The sequence below is a fragment of the Phaseolus vulgaris genome, chromosome 8, assembly GCF_000499845.2.
Source record: "Phaseolus vulgaris cultivar G19833 chromosome 8, P. vulgaris v2.0, whole genome shotgun sequence".
NCBI lineage: Eukaryota > Viridiplantae > Streptophyta > Magnoliopsida > Fabales > Fabaceae > Phaseolus > Phaseolus vulgaris.
Window position 1 is genome coordinate 57009373 of NC_023752.2, and position 18986 is coordinate 57028358.

Sequence of the window (18986 nt, forward strand, 5' to 3'; positions counted from 1 at the left end):
TATTAAAGAATTACATTAATTTTTTTTAATTTATATTTATTAAGGATTTTGAAAAACTTACAAATTTTATTTATTTAAGATTTTTATTTAAGTAGAAAATAAAATAATTTAAAAATTTGTATTTATTTAAGATTATAAAAAATTTATTTATTTGAGTTTTTATTTAAATATAACATAAACTAAGTTAGAATTTATTTTTATATAAGATTTTGAATAATTTAAGAATTTAATTTATTTCATATTTTTATTTAAGTATAATATTGAATAATTTAGATTTTGGATTTATTTAGGATTTTTAAAATTTTAGAAATAATATTTATTTTAGATTATATTTTATGTAGAAAATAAAATAATTTATTTAGAATTTTGAAACAATTTAAATTTTTTATTTAAGAATGACATTAAATAATTTAAGATATGTATTTATTTAGGATTTTGAATAATTTAAGAATTTTTTTTTATTTTTTATTTTTATTTAAAATTGACATTAATTTTTTTTTATTTGTATTTATTTAAGATTTTGAAAAACTTATAAATTTTATAATTAATTATCTAATTCGTCCCTACATTTAGGGTTAATATTCAATTTAGTATAGTGGTTTTAAAAAAAAATCAATTTGGTCCATATGTATTTTAAAATGTATCCATATTGGTCATTTTCGTTAAGTCACAGCTTGCGGCATCAAGTGATGCTTATGTGGCAGAGAGAGAGGTGCTTATATGGCTGACAGAGGTGCTTACGGAGTTCCATCTCATGCACAGGGGTTCCAAAATCCTTCCTCCATCACCCCTGTGCTAGAAGGGTACAGTGATGCTAACTGAATCTCTGATTCAGATGAGACAAAATCCACTAATGGTTATGTATTTACACTTGGGGGTGGTGCAATTATATGGAGATCAGCCAGACAAACTATTATTGCAAGATCAACAATGGAATCTGAGTTTGTTGCTCTCAAAATGGCTTGTAGTGAAGATGAGTGGTTGAAAAACTTCTTAGCAAACATTATGTTAGGAATGAAACCAACCTCATTTGTATCAATGCATTGTGATTGCCAATCGACAATAGTTATAGCTAAAAATAAAACTTACAATGGAAAGAACAAACATATACAATTGAGACATAATTTAGTGAAGCAGCTCCTAAAGAGTAGAACGATTTCTATTGGCTATGTCAAGTCATAATGGAATTTGGCAGATCCTCGGACAAAACCCATAGGGAGAAAACTAATTTTAGAAATATCGAGGGGAATGGGACTTAAGCCACTTACAAACAAACAAGTGATGGAAACCCAACCTTTGTAATTGGAGATTCCAGGAATAAGGTTCGTATGGGTAAAAACAAGTCACTTGTTAGTTCTGCTAGCACTAATATTGATTTAAAATCAATTTTTTCCATTCTTATAGTGTGTGAAAGTGCTAGATATTACATTATCGAGAGGATAAACTTTATGGTTAAAATTCTAAGATAAAAGAGTTTTAACGATTTACAAAGTTGTAATGATTTTTATATCCCTTACGGGTGGTGTATGATTTGCAGCATATACTTGATGAAATCACCTATATAAGTGTCAAGTGGGGCCGCTTGCATGAGATCTTGCCGAGATCTCTATAACACTCATGAATATCGAGCACGTGCATGGCCTAGTAAGCGCAACACGTTGATAACAACAAGTAATGTGGGGGTGTATTGTAATTTATAAACCTCTAACACATACTAAGTGTCTTGGTTCATATAACTTGTTATACCAACTACACTTTGTGTTAAGTTCATCAATCTAATATTGGTTCATATAGCTTGTTATACCAGCTCAATGCATTACATCTTAGATGAACCCAAAATTTTCTTTTTTTTTTCTTTATCTATATGTTATATCTTTTGCGGGGATTGTTGTAAACCCTAAACAAATCAAACGCGTATAGATCGAACGCGTAGAGATATTTTGCAAACCGCCAAAATAGAAAATGTTACCGTTGCAAGTGCATGTTTCGCTTCTCCTTACCTAGTCTTTCAGAAACTTTGCTGCAGTGGAGAAGTCGTTCCGCCCCTGCATTGCCTGGTTTTTTGGAGGTTGAACAATGTTGGTGTAGTTGAGAAGCTGAAACGTTCAAATGCGGTTTATGAAGATGCAAATCGGTTATGAAAATGCAACACATTTCTTGGTTCCTCTCCCTATATAAAGAGAGGTTTCATCCTCTTCACTCACACATCTTCATTGTCTCTCATCTTCCGCATCTCACATTCAGCTTCCTCTCACCTTTTCACCTTTTTCCTCTTTCTCTCTCTTCACTTATTTTATTTTCTTTTACTTTATAATTATTTTTCAGGGTTTATTGGATTCTTACTCTTTTAAAAGTAACTTGCTAGTTCTAATCCTCAAAAATTTCTAATAAGTTTTTGTTGTATCCTGGAGGACTTACGCAATACACCACAAATAAATCCTTACAAACAGTGATCATTCACGCCTCCGAAGTCAATTTTGTTTGTATTTTGAAGCCTCATTTACTACAATACATTCACGTTCCTAGTACCAGAATCTGGATAAGAGATCGAGATTTGGGCAGAGAAATTGGATTGAAAGTGAGCTCCTTGGGGTAAGGCAAAACAGAACCCTGACGAGGCCTTTAACAACGTAGTCGTTGTATTAGAGGAGAGTGACAATGACGTGGTAAACGCCCATGTAAAATATAGGGGTTTCGGGGGTTTAAGTAACTTAAAAGAAAAGAGACACATCCATAGGTAATTGTGATATATAACATCTTAAATTAGAAATTTTAACATAGTATTATGATTTTTAAAGTAGTTATTATAAAAGTTAATAAGTTTACCATACATGGTTATGTGTGACTAAAGATGGTGCAATGTTTTTTACATTGTCAATACATAACCTATTTTTTTCTTAAACTTTCTTTGATATTTTAACTAAGTATTCGCTAAAAAGGAAATAGATCCAAACATGGTAAATGGAGGTGAAAGTAGAACATAGAATGCTTATATGGTTAATATGATTTGAGCATATCATGAGGAATAATATTTCATTATTTGTGGTCATTATTAGTAGCACTGATTCTGAATCAAATTCATTTTCTGTCAAATGAGCCTTATTATTTTTCTTGTCTTTTTTTTTTGGCATTGTCATTACAATTAGAGTAATGGACAAATTTATCATAACTATACCATTTTACTCTTCTTATATTAAGATTCGTTCTTAAACCCCTCTTTTTATATTGATTTTTCCTATAGTATAGAAATTTTCTCTTAATATTGTTATTGCTACAACGAGAGTGATCTTAAGAGGTGAAGTCATTTAAATCTCTATTTATGTCTCCTTTAAATCCACCTACCACTTTTATTCTAACCACCACAACCTCTCTATTCTTTTGACTATTTTTGTCTTGCAAAGCTTGTGTTTGTACCCTTTTTATGACTTCTTTTCTCAATCACTATCCACTAATGTGTTTCTAAAGAGTTTTGCAATAGTCCTAAGATTACAACTCCTCTATAACAACAATTATATGGTTAAATCGAGAAGATAGGCTTCTAAGTAGTTTTTCAAAAAATTTAGAATTAGTCAACATCTCATCACAGACTCGCATGAATTAGCCACAACATGGATTTTGTTGAAATAATCAATAAGTGTTTTTTGCTAACTCATGGATGGCAGTTCATACAGTATTTGAAGATATTACAACCTTACACATGCTTATTTTAGAATATCCCACACTTGCTTTGATGATGTGACTTTATAATTTTTTTAAAAATTTGTAAAAACAATTAATGCAATAAAACTTGAGTCTTGCAATATGACCTCTCAATCTCTTTATAGGTTTTCTTTTGTTCTTGGGAGGTTTTTGAAATCCAAGAGTAGCATCCATTTTCATGCATCAATCGACATAGTCGTTTCCACTTACTAAGAGGTTATGTAACATTTAGAATAGTCATGAAAGCATACTCACAATATTGCTTCAACTCACCGAAAATGTTGATCTCTCATTCACACGGGTCTTTCACACAAGCTCTAGATACCAATATATTAAGAATAAAACAAACATAACCATAAATAAATACAAAATAGATGGAGAAAATACAATAGACAAAAAAAAATGTTTTATCATTTCTAATTAAAAAATACATAAATACAATTATTTATATGAAATGTTATAACTGTATTTTTTTCTTTTTTCTTACATCTCAAACACAATTACATAATCTCTCCTTAGAGTTTATATTTATGATATATACGAAAAATTTTACTTGTTGTATATGTATTTCAATTAATTACAACTTGGAATTTCCGACATTAAATTTTTATTTTAGAAAATAAATTTATATTTAACTCAATTTCACATAATTGGTTGTAAAATAAAATTTATATATATATATATATATATATTAATTACTACAAACACACCATTACACAACATATCATTTATATATTATATACTTACAGGTTGGATTGATGACTAACTTATTAACAAAATATTATGAAAAGTTAAATATTTTTTTTGTCTCAGTTTTCATTTAAATTTAATAATCAAATATAAATTTAAAAATAAAATATTGTCAAATTAGTAAATCAAGAAATTTACTTAATGGCTTATCTCAAAGATCATAAGCTTTAAGCTGCAACGTTTATTTATTCTAAATTATAATCGCTAGAGAAGAAAGTTTTTACGGGTCCACAATTTTAAATAAAAGTAATAATGAAGCAATAATATATAGAGTCCCGATTTTTGGACAACTCTAAATGAGTTGTTCCACCATACAACTGTCAACGTGGCAGAACAAATATTATTTTATTTGAATTGTGGGGTTCAGGAAAAATCTGAAATTAAGTGTTTAGGGTGCGGTAGAATGTGAAATTAGGTTTTAGGAAAGGGGCTGAAATTAGGTTTCTTCTTCTCCACCACATCGTCTTCTTCACCACATCATCTTCTCCACCATATCGTCTTCTCCACAACATCGTCTTCTCCACCACATCGTCTTCTCCGCAAGCTATTTGTTCCAAGTTCTCCGCAACCTTTATGTGCAGCGGCATTCGTGGTCGTCGTAGGTGCATCAATTTTCAGGGTGGTTTGGCGGTGGTGTCGTCTTCGATATCCTCCTTTCACGGTGGTTGGGCGGCGGTGTCATCTTGGACATCCTGTTTTCACAGTGGTTGGGTGGCATTCTCCTCTTGCACATCCTGTTTTGAAAGGTAATACATTTATTTTTTTCATTTGTTTATTAAGTGAAACCTTGTTGTTGTGTGATTTTTGTTGTTGGGTCATTCTTGTTATTTGTCCTGTGGCGACCCTTGTATGAGCCAAACCTGATTTTTCGCATAGACTGCTAAGATAAATATATATTCGTATTTGATGTTGGGTTTACTTTGTGGGTCTGTATTTCACTATTATTGTAGTATTTTTTTTTCATAGTAGCATGTTAGGATACATAAAGAAAAGGGATTGGTGGAGCAACTCATTTAGAGTTGTCCAAAAACTGGGACCCATTTTCTGGAGTATGACTTGATTTTTTGTGGAAAATATTTTATTGTTGGAAATATGTGTCTTACTGTAAAAATATGCAGAGTGTTTGTTTGGAATGTTAGGTTGATGAGGTACCAAAATTTTTAAGGAAATTTTGTAATGTTGACATGGATAAGAAAGTTAAAAAGAGAGTGTTAGTGTTTGTGTTAGTGTTAGTGTTGATGTTGGTTGGGGAGGGCACTAGGTGGGGAGAAAGTGGGTTAAATCGGTTTTTTATATAGGCCAACAAAGTAGGATAGTGTCAAGTAACCACAATGTTCACTGAATTTAGAGGGTTGCAGTATGTTGTGTCCCTAGTAGGAGTATGTGGTGACCCACATGAGACTTCCTGCACAAACTTAACTGGGGAACTTTTTCTTGAAATGTCAATGGGGAGAAAGTGGATTAAATGAGTTATTTAGAGGTTATGAGAGTAGGACCCTGTGAATTAACCCCAAAATTTAGTAAAGTTAGAGACTAACAGTACGTGGTGACCCTTCAAGGAATATGTGGTGACCCACTTCTTACTTCCTGCACAAACCCAATGAAACTTGTTATGGAAATATGAAGTGAGTGTTCATGTTTAGGGTTTGGGATGGGCATGATGTGGGGAGAAAGTGTCTTAGATCAAGACTTTAGAGGGCATGAGTGTAAGGCAATGACAAGTGAGCAGAAATCTAGTAAACTTAGAGGGTTGCAGTATGTGGTGACCCCAGTAAGAGTATGTGGTGACTCACATCACAGTTCCTGCACAGACCTAACAGGGGAACTTTTTCTTGAAATGTCAATTGTGTTCGTGTTGGTTAGGGAGGAACACGAGGTGGGGAGAAAGTGAATTAAATGAGTTATTTAGAGGCTGTGAGAGTAGGACCCTGTGAATTAACCCCAAAATTTAGTAAAGTTAGAGACTGACAGTATGTGGTGACCCTTCAGGGAATATGTGGTGACCCACTTCTTACTTCCTACACAAACCCAGTGAAACTTGTTCTGGAAATGGGAAGTGAGTGAGTGTTGCTTGTAGTGGGCGATGAAGTGTGAATTGTTTCATTTTTTAAAGATTGATGTTCTTTCATTGTTGTTTGGTTTTAAATAACGTATTCAATGTTGACGAACATATGCAGACGTCTTACGTTAATGATAAAGACGAACCCAGTGAGCAAGGCATACCTAAAGAGCAAGGCGTACACGAAGAGCAAGGCCTATCTGATGAGCAAGGTGTACCCGAAGAGCAACATGTACCCGAACAGGAAGACGTACCTGAAGAGTAAGACGTACCCCAAGAGCAAGACATACCCAAAGACCAAGATGGGGGAGAAGAAAAAAGTATCATATTCCCCCGAGTGAAGCATAGAGCAAGGAAACGTGTGAAGTCGGTTGTGATGAAATCACCATGGACTAGGTATGGAAGGGGAAAAAATGATTTTGTTAGTCATAATTGAAAGGGATCGTACATGACATGTTTAGTACTTAAGTATGTTTATTACGAAGTAGTTGTTAGGAATGATACATGTTTATTTCATTGGGTGTAATGTGGTTAGAGAATTTAAGACATGTATTTAGCAACTGCGTTGTAATTTTAGTAACTCTAACTTGGTTGGACTTTTTGAAGTTTTATTTAATTTTAATTGTCTTCCATTTATGTGGTTGAAGTGAACATATTTTTTAAATTTGAATGTATGACAGTGTCAACACACACTAAGTTCATAGAAGCTAAGAAGGACAAGTAACCAAAAAATTCACTTAACACATGTAATAAGCATTGTTCAAACATGTGCTTATAAATACAACTTTTCATCCTCAATTATACAATAATAGTCTTTATTGTGCATGTAGCCATGTTTGTAAGATGTGGAAGTTTAAACCATCCTTGAACGTCGGATTCTATCTTCCTCCCTCTTATTCAATAACTCCAATTGTTTTGCATATGAATATATTTTGGATATTGAAATGTGAATTAGAATATTGGATATAGGACATTGTTTTTTAAGTATAGACAATTTTTGAAACTGTACCTAGAGTCGGTGGATCGCGTATTACTGGATGAGAACAACGAAATTCCTCATCAGATGGTGGACATATGTCAAATTTTAAAACCTATAGGCATGAATCAGATGGTGTACATATGTTAAATTTTAAAACCTATAGGCATGAATATTGTAACGAAAGGCACAGTTGTTTGTACTATAGTTATAATGAAAGCTAAATACCTTAACAATGTTGTTTATGGTTATATATTAAGGTAGAATGTTCTTTGATTCGAACTAAATATGACTACCTATAACAATATTAATGATTTCATGAAATATGAAATGGACTTATTTGAAAAAAGAGTTTTATGGAAGATAAATACATTCTTTAGCACAAAGACTGATCCTACTGCAATTTGTGATCCAAATTCCGGATCTTTTAACACCTTTGCATGTACACTTGCTCTAACTATTCCTGTTGGATCCTGTAATAAAGATGTGTATAATAGTAATTTTTTTGTTACATAAACTGAAAGGATCGAAAGAGTACATAAGGATGTAATCTTGACGAATGTGAACAATGTATTAAGGATGGAGTTAATGAATGACACATGTACAATTTTGTTATGTAATATTGAACAATTGTGGTACATGTTCAGCCACCCACATGCAATGACTGGTTGTATATGTTTGAATGAAAGTTTTTTTACCATATTCAAAATATTTTGTAAGATTACAGTGTACATGGTTATCCCGAAAATGAGGATAATTTATTCTAAATCGATCAATTATGTGAGTAGTATTAGCAGTCATGCATTTTCCCTCAATGGTTGCACTTTAGCTTCTACTAAAAAATTGGATTGGGCCAAAATGGTAAACTGCTCAAGGGGTCCACTTTAGGTTCTACTACAAAAATTGGATTGAGCGAAAACGGGGCAGTGCTTAAGGGGTCCATTTTAGCTTGTACGAAAATAATTTAGATTGACCGAAAATAGGGCAGTGCTAAAGGGGTCCATTTCAGCTTGCACAATTTTTTTTGGATTGAGCGAAAACGGGGCAGTGCTGAAGGGGTCCATTTTAGCTTGCATGAAATTTTTTGGATTGAGCGAAGATAGTCCAGTGCTGAAGGGGTCCATTTTAGCTTGCACGAAATTTTTTGGATAGAGCGAAAATAGTCCAGTGCTGAAGGGGTCCATTTTAGCTTGCACGAAAATTTTTGGATTGAACGAAAAAGGGGCAGTGCTAAAGGGGTCCATTTTAGCTTGCACAAAAATAATTTAGATTGATCTAAAATAGGGCAGTGCTGAAGGGGTCCATTTTAGCTTGCACAAATTTTTTTTGGATTGAGCGAAAACGGGGCAGTGCTAAAGGGGTCCATTTTAGCTTACACGAAAATAATTTGGATTGATCGAAAATAGGACAGTGCTAAAAGGGTCCATTTTAGCTTGCACGAAAATTTTTGGTTTGAGCGAAAATAGTATAGTTCTAAAGGAGTCCATTTTAGCTTGCTCGAAAATTTTTGGATTGAGCGAAAACGAGACAGTGCTGAAGGGGTCCATTTTAGCTTGCACGAAAATAATTTGGATTGATCGAAAATAGGACAGTGCTAAAAGAGTCCATTTTAGCTTACAGGAAAATTTTTGGTTTGAGCGAAAATAGTCCAGTGTTGAAGGAGTCCATTTTAGCTTGCATGAAATTTTTTGGATTGAGCGAAAACGGGGCAGTGCTGAAGGGGTCCATTTTAGTTTGCACGAAAATAATTTGGATTGAGCGAAAATAGGTCAGTGCTGAAGGGGGGTCCATTTGAGCTTGCACGAAATTTTTTGGATGGAATGCTGCTTAGGCATAGTATCATGAAATTTTGTCTTCCTCGCTTTGATCGTAGTTGTTTATGTTTTACCCAAATACTTGGTAAAAAAGTTGCCAAATTTTAAACTTTAACATAATATTGTTAACTTTAAACTTATTTTAGTGTAGCAAAATGCACAAATGTAAATATTTATAACTTTTTTTTGGCTGAGTCCAGCGAACTAAGAACGAAGTCATACTTAACCACGAACGACTGTTAAATTAACCTTCCACAGTATGTGGCACCTGCTAATGGATCCTTTGGGTTTGAATACGAATAAAATCATTTCTAGAAAAACCTCTCATCATAATTACAAATGATGGAAACTAATTTTAAGTGTAATTAGAAGGTTTGTTGCATCTTATGGTACAACAATATTCGTCTTCAATTCTCAGCATTAAAAAGTTCGCACATTATTCAACTCAATGGAAGTGTATGTAATCCATTATGTTTCTACAGTTATGAATGCTCCTAGGATACACTAAAACATGTAATGAATAACTACATAATTGCAGAACATGCAGCTTCACATGCAACGCACTCTCAACCACCATCATTATGAAGTTCCACGAAAGTTGAACTCCCTCAACACATTTTCTCTTTCTGCATTACGTGCATCAAGGACCCAATTACAAACCATTTCTTGACGGAATGCTTGAAGCTCGTCCTGAAATTAATTTTGAAAATCAATTTTCAGTGCATAATAAAACTTATAACTTGTACTCTACTAGTGAAGGGAACAAATACGTACGTTGTTGTATTCAGGCATCGTCTTTCCGTCATAGTCAACCATACCATTTCACAGCTCAATATATTTCAAAACCAATACTCAACAATCATAACTACATAAAGAAAAGCACATAAAAATATTTACATATGAATATGCATAAAAATAACAAAAGTTTTCATTTCAATACTAACCCGTTTAGCTGTATAGGAAGTTTTTGTTTGACTACCTTGATGGGGGGACTATCCACCCCAACCAACACACACTTCACATTTCTAGAATAAATTTGCATTGGTGTGTACAGGAAGTCTAATGTGGGTCACCACATGTTACTACTTGGGTTACCACATACTGCAATCCTCTAAGTTGAGTGAATTTGTCATCAGTGGACACTGCCCTTCACTCATGGACTCTCAAAACCTGATCTAACTCACTTTTTGCCCGCATCATGCCCACCCCAACCAACACGGACTTCACATTTCCAGAATAAGTTTGCACTGGGTCTGTACAGGGAAGTCTAATGTGGGTCACCAGATGTTCCTACTTGGGTCATCACATACTGCAATCCTCTAAGTTGAGTGAATAATTGCTCACTTGACACTGCCTTGCACTCATGCCCTCTAAAGACCTGATCTAACACACTTTCTTCCCACGTAATGTCCACCCCAACCAACACGCACTTCACATTTCCATAACAAGTTTGCACTGGGTGTGTACAAGAAGTCTAATGCGGGTCACCACATCTTCCTACTTGGGTCACCACATACTGCAATCCTCTAAGTTGAGTGAATTTTTTATCACTGGACGCTACCCTACACTCATGGACTCTCAAAACCTGATATAACACACTTTCTGCCCACATCATGCCCAACCTAACCAACACTAACACGCTCTTCACATTTACATAATAAGTTTGCACAGGGACTGTGCAGGAATTATAATGTGGTCACCACATATTCCTTCTAAGATCACCACATACAACAATGCCCTAAGTTGAGTGAATTTGTGATCACTGGACACTGCCTTACACTCATGGACTCTAAAATCTGATCTAACGCATTTTCTGCCAACATCATGCCCATCCAAACCAACACCAACACTCACTTCACATTTCCAGAATAAGTTTGCAAAGGGATTGTGCAGGAAGTTTAATGTGGTCACCACATATTCCTACTAGGGTCACCACATACAACAAACCTCTAAATTTAGTGAATTTGTGATCACTGGATACTGCCCTACACTCATGCTGCATACTGTGATTTCGGTATATAAATGGATAAAAACAACTCTACATACATGGATAACAACAACTTAACAAAAAGGATATGGTGCAAACTATGTTTCTTCATATTTGTTGGGTTTATTGAACGGCTATCCAATTGTATATAATTAGGGCCAAAATCACAGGAAAAAAAATATTGTTTGGAAATCATTAACCGTAAAATTGGAAACAAACAGATCTTATTGTAGTATGACATTTTACCCCATGGGCATGTTTGGTTGCACTCTACTGCCCTGCTTCACAGAAATAACATGTTTTATACATACAGAGATGCAAAGTCACACATTCATATTTTTACAATCATGCTATACAAAATTAAGAGCATCTCATGGTAATTTCTTAAATATAGATTACAAATTCATATTCTCATTCCCTTTTGTCAACCACACTCTGTTTTTCAGCATTTTATAACAATGATTGGTTAAAAAGTATCTACTGCTTAGAACATTCTAAGTCACATCTAGGTAACAAACAATTACAATGACACTGGACTCAAGCTTCAAAGCTTAATGTAATGTTTATTTTGCATCAGGGTATAAACAGCATGGCGCCAGCTTCCACAAATTTTGGAGTTGGAATCGCTTAATGACTTGGGTTTTTCTGAAACATATGTGAGATGTTTGCAGGTATGGTATTAAATTCTACCTGAAAGTGTATGTCAAATGTTGAGTACTATAAAGAAAACCTTTGATTTGTTATGCTTTGTATTTTCTCAACCAATATATTACATGCTACAATGCTTGACAAATTTCGGAGGTTGTCAACAGCATGAAAGACCTAATACATATTTGTGCACAACACAGAGTTGGGGTAATAAATAATTTGCGAGTATTTTTTATGATGAGGTTACCCTATCGTGTTCTATTTTCAATTAATCTAGTTGTACGAAGCTGTTCTAATTTGGGCTTTTGGAATTATATTCTTATTAGTCTTGCCTACAAAGTGTTTCAAACAATTATCCTCTACTAACAACAACCTCAAAGCTCGACATGCAATAGATGCAGCATGCCAAATGCTCATGGTCTCCCAACTTATACAATCACACTCAATAAGCTGATGGACTCTAAAAATCTTATCTAACGCACTTTCTGCCCACATCATGCCCACCCCAACCACATATTCCTACTAAACCCTAAACCAACAATTACCAAACTCGTTTGTTTAACGATTAGAACATACAATTTATATGCTCTAACTTCATCACTGTGAAAAAAATTTATCAATTTTATATCAATGTGTCTAGTAATAACAATAATACCAACAGTTCAACATTCAAGGAAGAAAAGCTTCAAACTTCCTTCAACACGAAAATCAAACTAAAATTGAATCAAAATAGGCTCTACAACAACATCAAAATCACACAACAACAATGTTTCACTTCAGAATCCATTGAATAAAAAATATATTACCTTTATCACCTAACCACCGTGAAAAGAGATGGAGGGCGTCCACCGAGCAAACACCGACCGACGACGACAACGAAGAACAAGACCACGAAACCACGACACAGGAAACCAATACAACAATAAACTGCAAGAGGGAACGGTGCACTGGTGAACCACGGGACCAAAAAGAAGAAGAAATTGAAAGAGGGAGAGTTCAGCCACCAAAAGAAGAAGAAATTGAAAGAGAGAGAGTTCAACCACCAAAAGAAGAAGAAATTGAAAGAGGGAGAGTATCGTAACCCTAATGGAAATTCGAACCAAAGATTAAACCTTTTCAAAAAAAATTGTGGGCCCTGCAACAACAATTTAATATTTGTTTTTTTGCCACGTACACTGAGCAATGAGATAAGCGGTTGTTCAACCAACATTTTCCTAATATATATTAGTGTTTACTTTAAAAAGTCAATTTTAATTTAACTTAATCTATCGCCGTACTAATTTTACACCCCTTGTCACTGTTTCTTATGACAATATTAAAACATTTATAGTTTCGATATTTTAACCCTAATACAATTTTTGGGCTGATTTTCCTTCACTATATCAATTCAGAATTGTATTGTTCTTAATTATTTAAATTTTTTTTTGCCTTTCGAATATTCATAATTCAAATTACAAAATTTTGGATATACAAATATGTAATATGTCAGTTCCAGATTTCACTATCCGGAAGCTTATCTAGACAACATAAATGACATTTTGGATGTCAAGATTCATAAGAAACATAAATAAGTTCCAGATCTTAATCCTTAACATCATTTATAGTACACCATTCCAGATATGAAAAATCATAACTCATAACTCACTTCTAAATATGATCATCTAAAAACTTAAATGAAATATAAAAATTGATTGAGTTTCTGAACAAACTTGCGCTCAATAAGCCCAATCAAAGTCTTGGGCTGTATACCATTGCCAACCAAATTACCATCTGTTTACATTAAAAAAATAAATGAATAATTTATCCTTTTCCTTTATGTCTATTATTATTACGATTCTAATAAATAAATGCAACATATAATAAAAATATAATTTATTTCCTCAAAATATATGCATAATAATAATGAAATTGAGAATAAAAAATATCTCCTGCTTTATCTCATACAGATACATCTCATTGTCAGGGTCAGCAATAGTAATTAATAATGATTTTATTTGATTGCTTTTTGATACTTCCTGATTTAGCTTTCATGGTGACACTGATCAGGATAAGCATAGATCTTATTCGCTAATTTAGCTTTTATGTTTCTAACTTGCTTTTTCCCACCTAAAGCTACTTTCACATTGCAATTTAAGAAGAAAAAAAACTGCAAGCTATTTCTAGACAGTTAAGAAAAGAAGAACAAATCAAAGTAAGCCAATGCTCATCTCTCGTGGAATCACACACCACATTTTCCATATCAATGAAGACATAAAATAAACCAAAAAAAAAGTGAAGAAATATTTAAACATTAATTAAAATTTTAATTCTACTTATTGACCAAGTATAATAAATTTAGTTGTATTTTTTTATCATGCTACAAATATCTTGCTTCCACTAGACTAAATTTAGTTCTATTTGAAAGATAATTCAATTATTTATATTAGTTTTATTTATTATTATCCATATCAAAACTTAAAACGTTTTGAATATTTATAGCGTGAAACATATTTTTTATTAAAAAAAAACTCAAAATATTATGACTAAGTCATATTCACTATCTAGATTATCTATATTAAGATATTACAAAATTTCTATTTTTTATGTTTACAATTTATTTAATCAAGATTAAACTCAAAACTTACTACTTTGGTATCATCGTCTTTTGAAGTAACATAATTCAATTTTTTTCCACAAAAACCTAACATGCTCTACGACAGATTAAATATACTTTAGTTATTCTCCAGAATTATAATTATATTTTCAAGAATGATAATTTTTTACATGAAAATAATTTTATACTAAACACTTCCTCAAAGTTATATTAGAATAAATAACACGTTAAGCTGTTTCAATAATTCTAAGAGTATAATAATTCACAATATACTCTTGACACATGCTTTCATTGTAACTTTGATATACATGCCATCTTCACACAAAAATACAATTGGAGAAAAGACAAACGAAAAAAGGTTCCAAATATAAAACTGTAAAGGGTCCCAAAAAGGATTAGAGAAACTATTTGATTCTAGATATTTCGAGGGGACAACACAATAATGATACTCAGCAAGACCACGAGTATGCCACGCGCCCAATCCTAGCTTTGCATATCAGCCCTCCACGTTTTGTCGCATCCAACGGTTCTCACTTCACCAAGTTCTCCATTTACTCTCACACGCCCATCTCGATCACCACGCTCACAATATTAACACAGTCGCCATTCCTACGAAACAAACCCTTTCCGTTCCCTTCCGTCTTCGTCTGTTTTTCAAATCCCCCTTTTAGCGGAATTCCGAATCTAAACCATGCTTCTCCGAACCGCTGCTGCTTCGTCACTCTCCCTCTTCAACCCCAACGCCGAACCTTCGCGTTTGGTTCCCGTTCAGGGAAACAAAGCGAGCCGGTTGGTGGTTCGCGCCGCCAAAGGATCCACGAACCACCGCGCCCTAACCGGCGTGATTTTTGAACCGTTCGAGGAGGTAAAGAAGGAGCTCGATCTCGTTCCCATCGTTCCACAAGCTTCTCTCGCACGCCAAAAATACGTTGACGAATCTGAAGCCGTCGTTAACGAACAAATCAAGTTGCTCCTCTCTCTCTCTCTCTCTCTCTCTTCTTTCTCGTTGTTTTCATTTCACTTTGTTATTTTATCGTTCTGATTGTCGTTTTTTGGATGCAGTGTGGAGTATAACGTTTCGTATGTATATCATGCTATGTTTGCGTACTTCGATAGGGATAACGTTGCGCTGAGAGGTCTTGCTAAGTAAGTCACGGTTTGTTAACTTTTTAATTTATCTTTTTATTTGATACTGCTACTAATGAGGAGTGATAATTTTGTAATTACTAATTATTGTTTTGAAAAGGTTTTTCAAGGAATCGAGTGAAGAAGAACGAGAGCATGCTGAGAAATTGATGGAGTATCAGGTTTTTTACTTTGACTTATTTTAATTATTTTGGCGTATTGATTGACGTTCATGTTGAACTCTGAATTGTAATTGTGTTGTTGCGATGTATTTGTTTTATTCATTTTCAGAACAAGCGTGGTGGAAAAGTGAAGTTGCAGTCAATTGTGATGCCGCTTTCTGAGTATGATCATGCAGATAAGGGGGATGCCCTGTACGGTTAGTTTTCTGGCCTTGTAATTTCTCTTTTTAGTGTTTTCAGTTCAGATCATGTGTGTGATTTGTGGTTTTGATTCTTGAAATCTTACGAGTTTTTAGATCGTCTCTAGAATTGGAATTCTTAGTTGATATAATAGTTCGTGAAAGACTCTGTACATATTTGATACTATTCTTAGCATCTTATGATGAATCACAAATGATTTGGAATTATGCAAATACATATGTGAATGTTGTGAGACCTTTTATTTATTTGTGTACTCATAATTTATTGTCAATCAAATTGGAAAGTTTTACGAATGGGAGTTTGTATGAAAAGAAATTTAAGGAGCACTCCTAAACATAAACCTCTCCGTTTTTCGTTTGTATGAAAGTAGGATTTTATCCTTCACTATTTGTATTGGTCTCTATTTTACCCTTTCCACATAGCTATGAGAGTTGTGGTCGGGTTCTTCTGTCAATTCTAATTAAAAATTATTGCATTTGAGATATACACGTCATTTATAGTATTTAATTATTTATTTCAAAAATATTCTTCATATCGCTATTTCTAATTTGTATTTGTGATACCAGGAGGTATCAGGACTGAATTATAACAATATGCATTTATTTATACTTCATAAACATAGCATGATATACATAAGAAATGTGTTTTTCTACTAATTAAAATGAAATAAAAATAAGAAGAAACAATGAAATGTGTTTTTCTACAAATTAAAATGTTTAATTCATTTATTATAAATTAATTAATTTATAGAAGTTATCTTATATAGTTTATTTTTATTTTCTCAAGTATTTACGGATAAACTTAATCACAAGCAAGTTTGTTCTGGCCACTAATGTTATTTAAATTAAATAAAATCCAGATTGGATGTTACATTTGTATATTATTACTATTTAGAGATACAATATTTATTACGAAAATGGTAAATACGAATTAAAGCGTCAACTTGTTCAATATATTTTAACTTCTTTCGGCTTTTTCCTCTTGAAGTTATCCACTGGATTCATTATTTGTCAGAGTTAAACATGTTTTCTTCCTCTTGTTTCAGCAATGGAACTCGCTCTATCATTAGAGAAACTAACGAACGAAAAGCTCCTTCACTTGCACAGTGTAAGCCACCTTTTATTGGATCTTAGTTCTGGTTTTGCTGCGTTGTTTCATTTCATTGGTCTTGTCTATGTCGATAATGATTTGTTAAAAGAAGTCCCTTACTTTGAACTTGATGCATGTATCTTCAGGTTGCCACGAAGAACGGTGACGTGCAGTTGACAGACTTCGTCGAAAGCGAGTTTCTGGGTGAACAGGTATAAATGCATTGTAAATTTGGTGTTGCAACCGGCAATTTTTCAAATAGTGAGATATTGTACATATTTCTTTGTGTTTTATGCATGGCATTTGGCAAAACAAGACTAATCTTTAGTTGTTTCTTTCTTAGGTGGAAGCCATCAAAAGAATATCTGAGTATGTTGCTCAGCTCAGAAGAGTTGGCAAAGGACATGGTAAGAAATTTCAAACTCTGGTATTTGCATTTTACTTTCCCGAGACCAATGATCAAAGTATAGTTGTATCTGATCAAAGTATCGTTGTATCTTATTTGTTTTCCTGGATGAACTTTCAGGTGTGTGGCACTTTGATCAGATGCTGCTACACGAGGCAGCTTGATGATTACTGTTTTCCCCCTTTCTCTTGTTACTATGTGTATCTTTCTCATCTAGTGAATTTCGAGTCTTGTGCTAGATGGTGGAACTGAAACTAAGGATGAATAAAATAAATGAGAACTGTTTTGGACACATCCATGTTTTGAAGTTTATTTATTATTTGATCAGGGCAAAACAAACTTTATTTCAAAACATTCTCCCTAAAATAAAGGCAATTAATGTAATAAATCTCACCATATAATAATGAAAATTTGATGTACTATTTTCAACAAACATATTTTATAATTAATTCAATATTTCATTATTTATTTTATTGAGATAAATAGTTTTTGTTGTGTAGTTTTGTAATATTGCCATTTTCTTCAATATGGGTAACATTGTTTTTACTTATTAACTTCGCATGTATCTCACGCTATCCACTGATAACCACTGATAAGAGGTTATTCATTTTTAACTTAACTTTTTTATTCCTTTCACTGGTTATTGAAGGTTGAAGTTATCAATTGTCCAATTCAAGTAATCGATTATCAACACCCTTGAAAGGATAATCGTGGATTGTTTTCCATTTTTTTATATTTATATGGTTGTTGTGTTGTATGAAAGACATTTGAACATTTTATAAACCATTATGAACAATTTTATAAGTTAATTGATTGTAAGTTGCAAAGGGAAGTTTGATGTTAAAAAGGTTTATTACTTTTTCATGTTTTGTTTGTTGTTTATGAGGACTCTGTTTCTATAGTTTGAATCATCAAGATAAAATTGTTACTGTGTAAGGAAAATCTTACTCCCATTCCTATAAAAAAACATTTTGAAGTAAAAAAAAAACATTTTAAGTTTAGTAGTTTAATTTTTATTTATCTCTTCTTTGCAACATGTTTGAATGCTTTGTTTTGAAAATTTATATATTAATGTATAAAATGTTATTATTATTTTGATTAAATAAAAAAATTTAAACAGTTCACGTGTTAAATAAAAATATATTTTGATGTGTGCTTGTTATTGTATCACTCTTGTTATTGTTGGTTGCTTTGTTTAGATCATCATCAGATTGGTCTTACACTATTTCTATTATGGTCACATTTGGTTTGGCTTTGGATGATAGCTACCTCTGAATGGAAATTGAATCTTTGATGAATGACTTGGATTAGCTTATATAAAGGTTGAGGTGTGGATCTTATTGTGTTGTAACCCTAACTCTTAACCTTACTCTTAACTCTAACCTTAACCCCTAACTCTAATCATAACCTTAATCTTTAAGAATATCCCTAACCATTAATTCTAAACTTTAACCCTT

General features: G+C 33.1%; 1 protein-coding gene across 1 annotated transcript; it reads left to right on the plus strand.

Moving 5' to 3' along the window:
* The first annotated feature begins 15051 nt into the window (after positions 1 to 15051).
* Positions 15052 to 17821, plus strand: LOC137827228 (ferritin-2, chloroplastic). Its single transcript, XM_068633484.1, has 8 exons — positions 15052 to 15492; positions 15589 to 15672; positions 15773 to 15833; positions 15943 to 16030; positions 17080 to 17141; positions 17270 to 17335; positions 17467 to 17530; positions 17650 to 17821. Exons 1-8 carry the CDS (start codon positions 15218 to 15220, stop codon positions 17691 to 17693), a joined length of 744 nt encoding a protein of 247 aa, XP_068489585.1. The 5' UTR covers positions 15052 to 15217; the 3' UTR covers positions 17694 to 17821.
* Positions 17822 to 18986: the final 1165 nt, after the last annotated feature.

Bases quoted from the DNA above. Each gene is read 5' to 3' on its own strand.
- LOC137827228 (XM_068633484.1), top strand. From the start codon at position 15,218: ATGCTTCTCCGAACCGCTGCTGCTTCGTCACTCTCCCTCTTCAACCCC. The intron at 15,493-15,588 runs GTTGCTCCTCTC...TTTTGGATGCAG, and splicing joins GTCGTTAACGAACAAATCAA to TGTGGAGTATAACGTTTCGT. The intron at 15,673-15,772 runs GTAAGTCACGGT...TGTTTTGAAAAG, and splicing joins GCGCTGAGAGGTCTTGCTAA to GTTTTTCAAGGAATCGAGTG.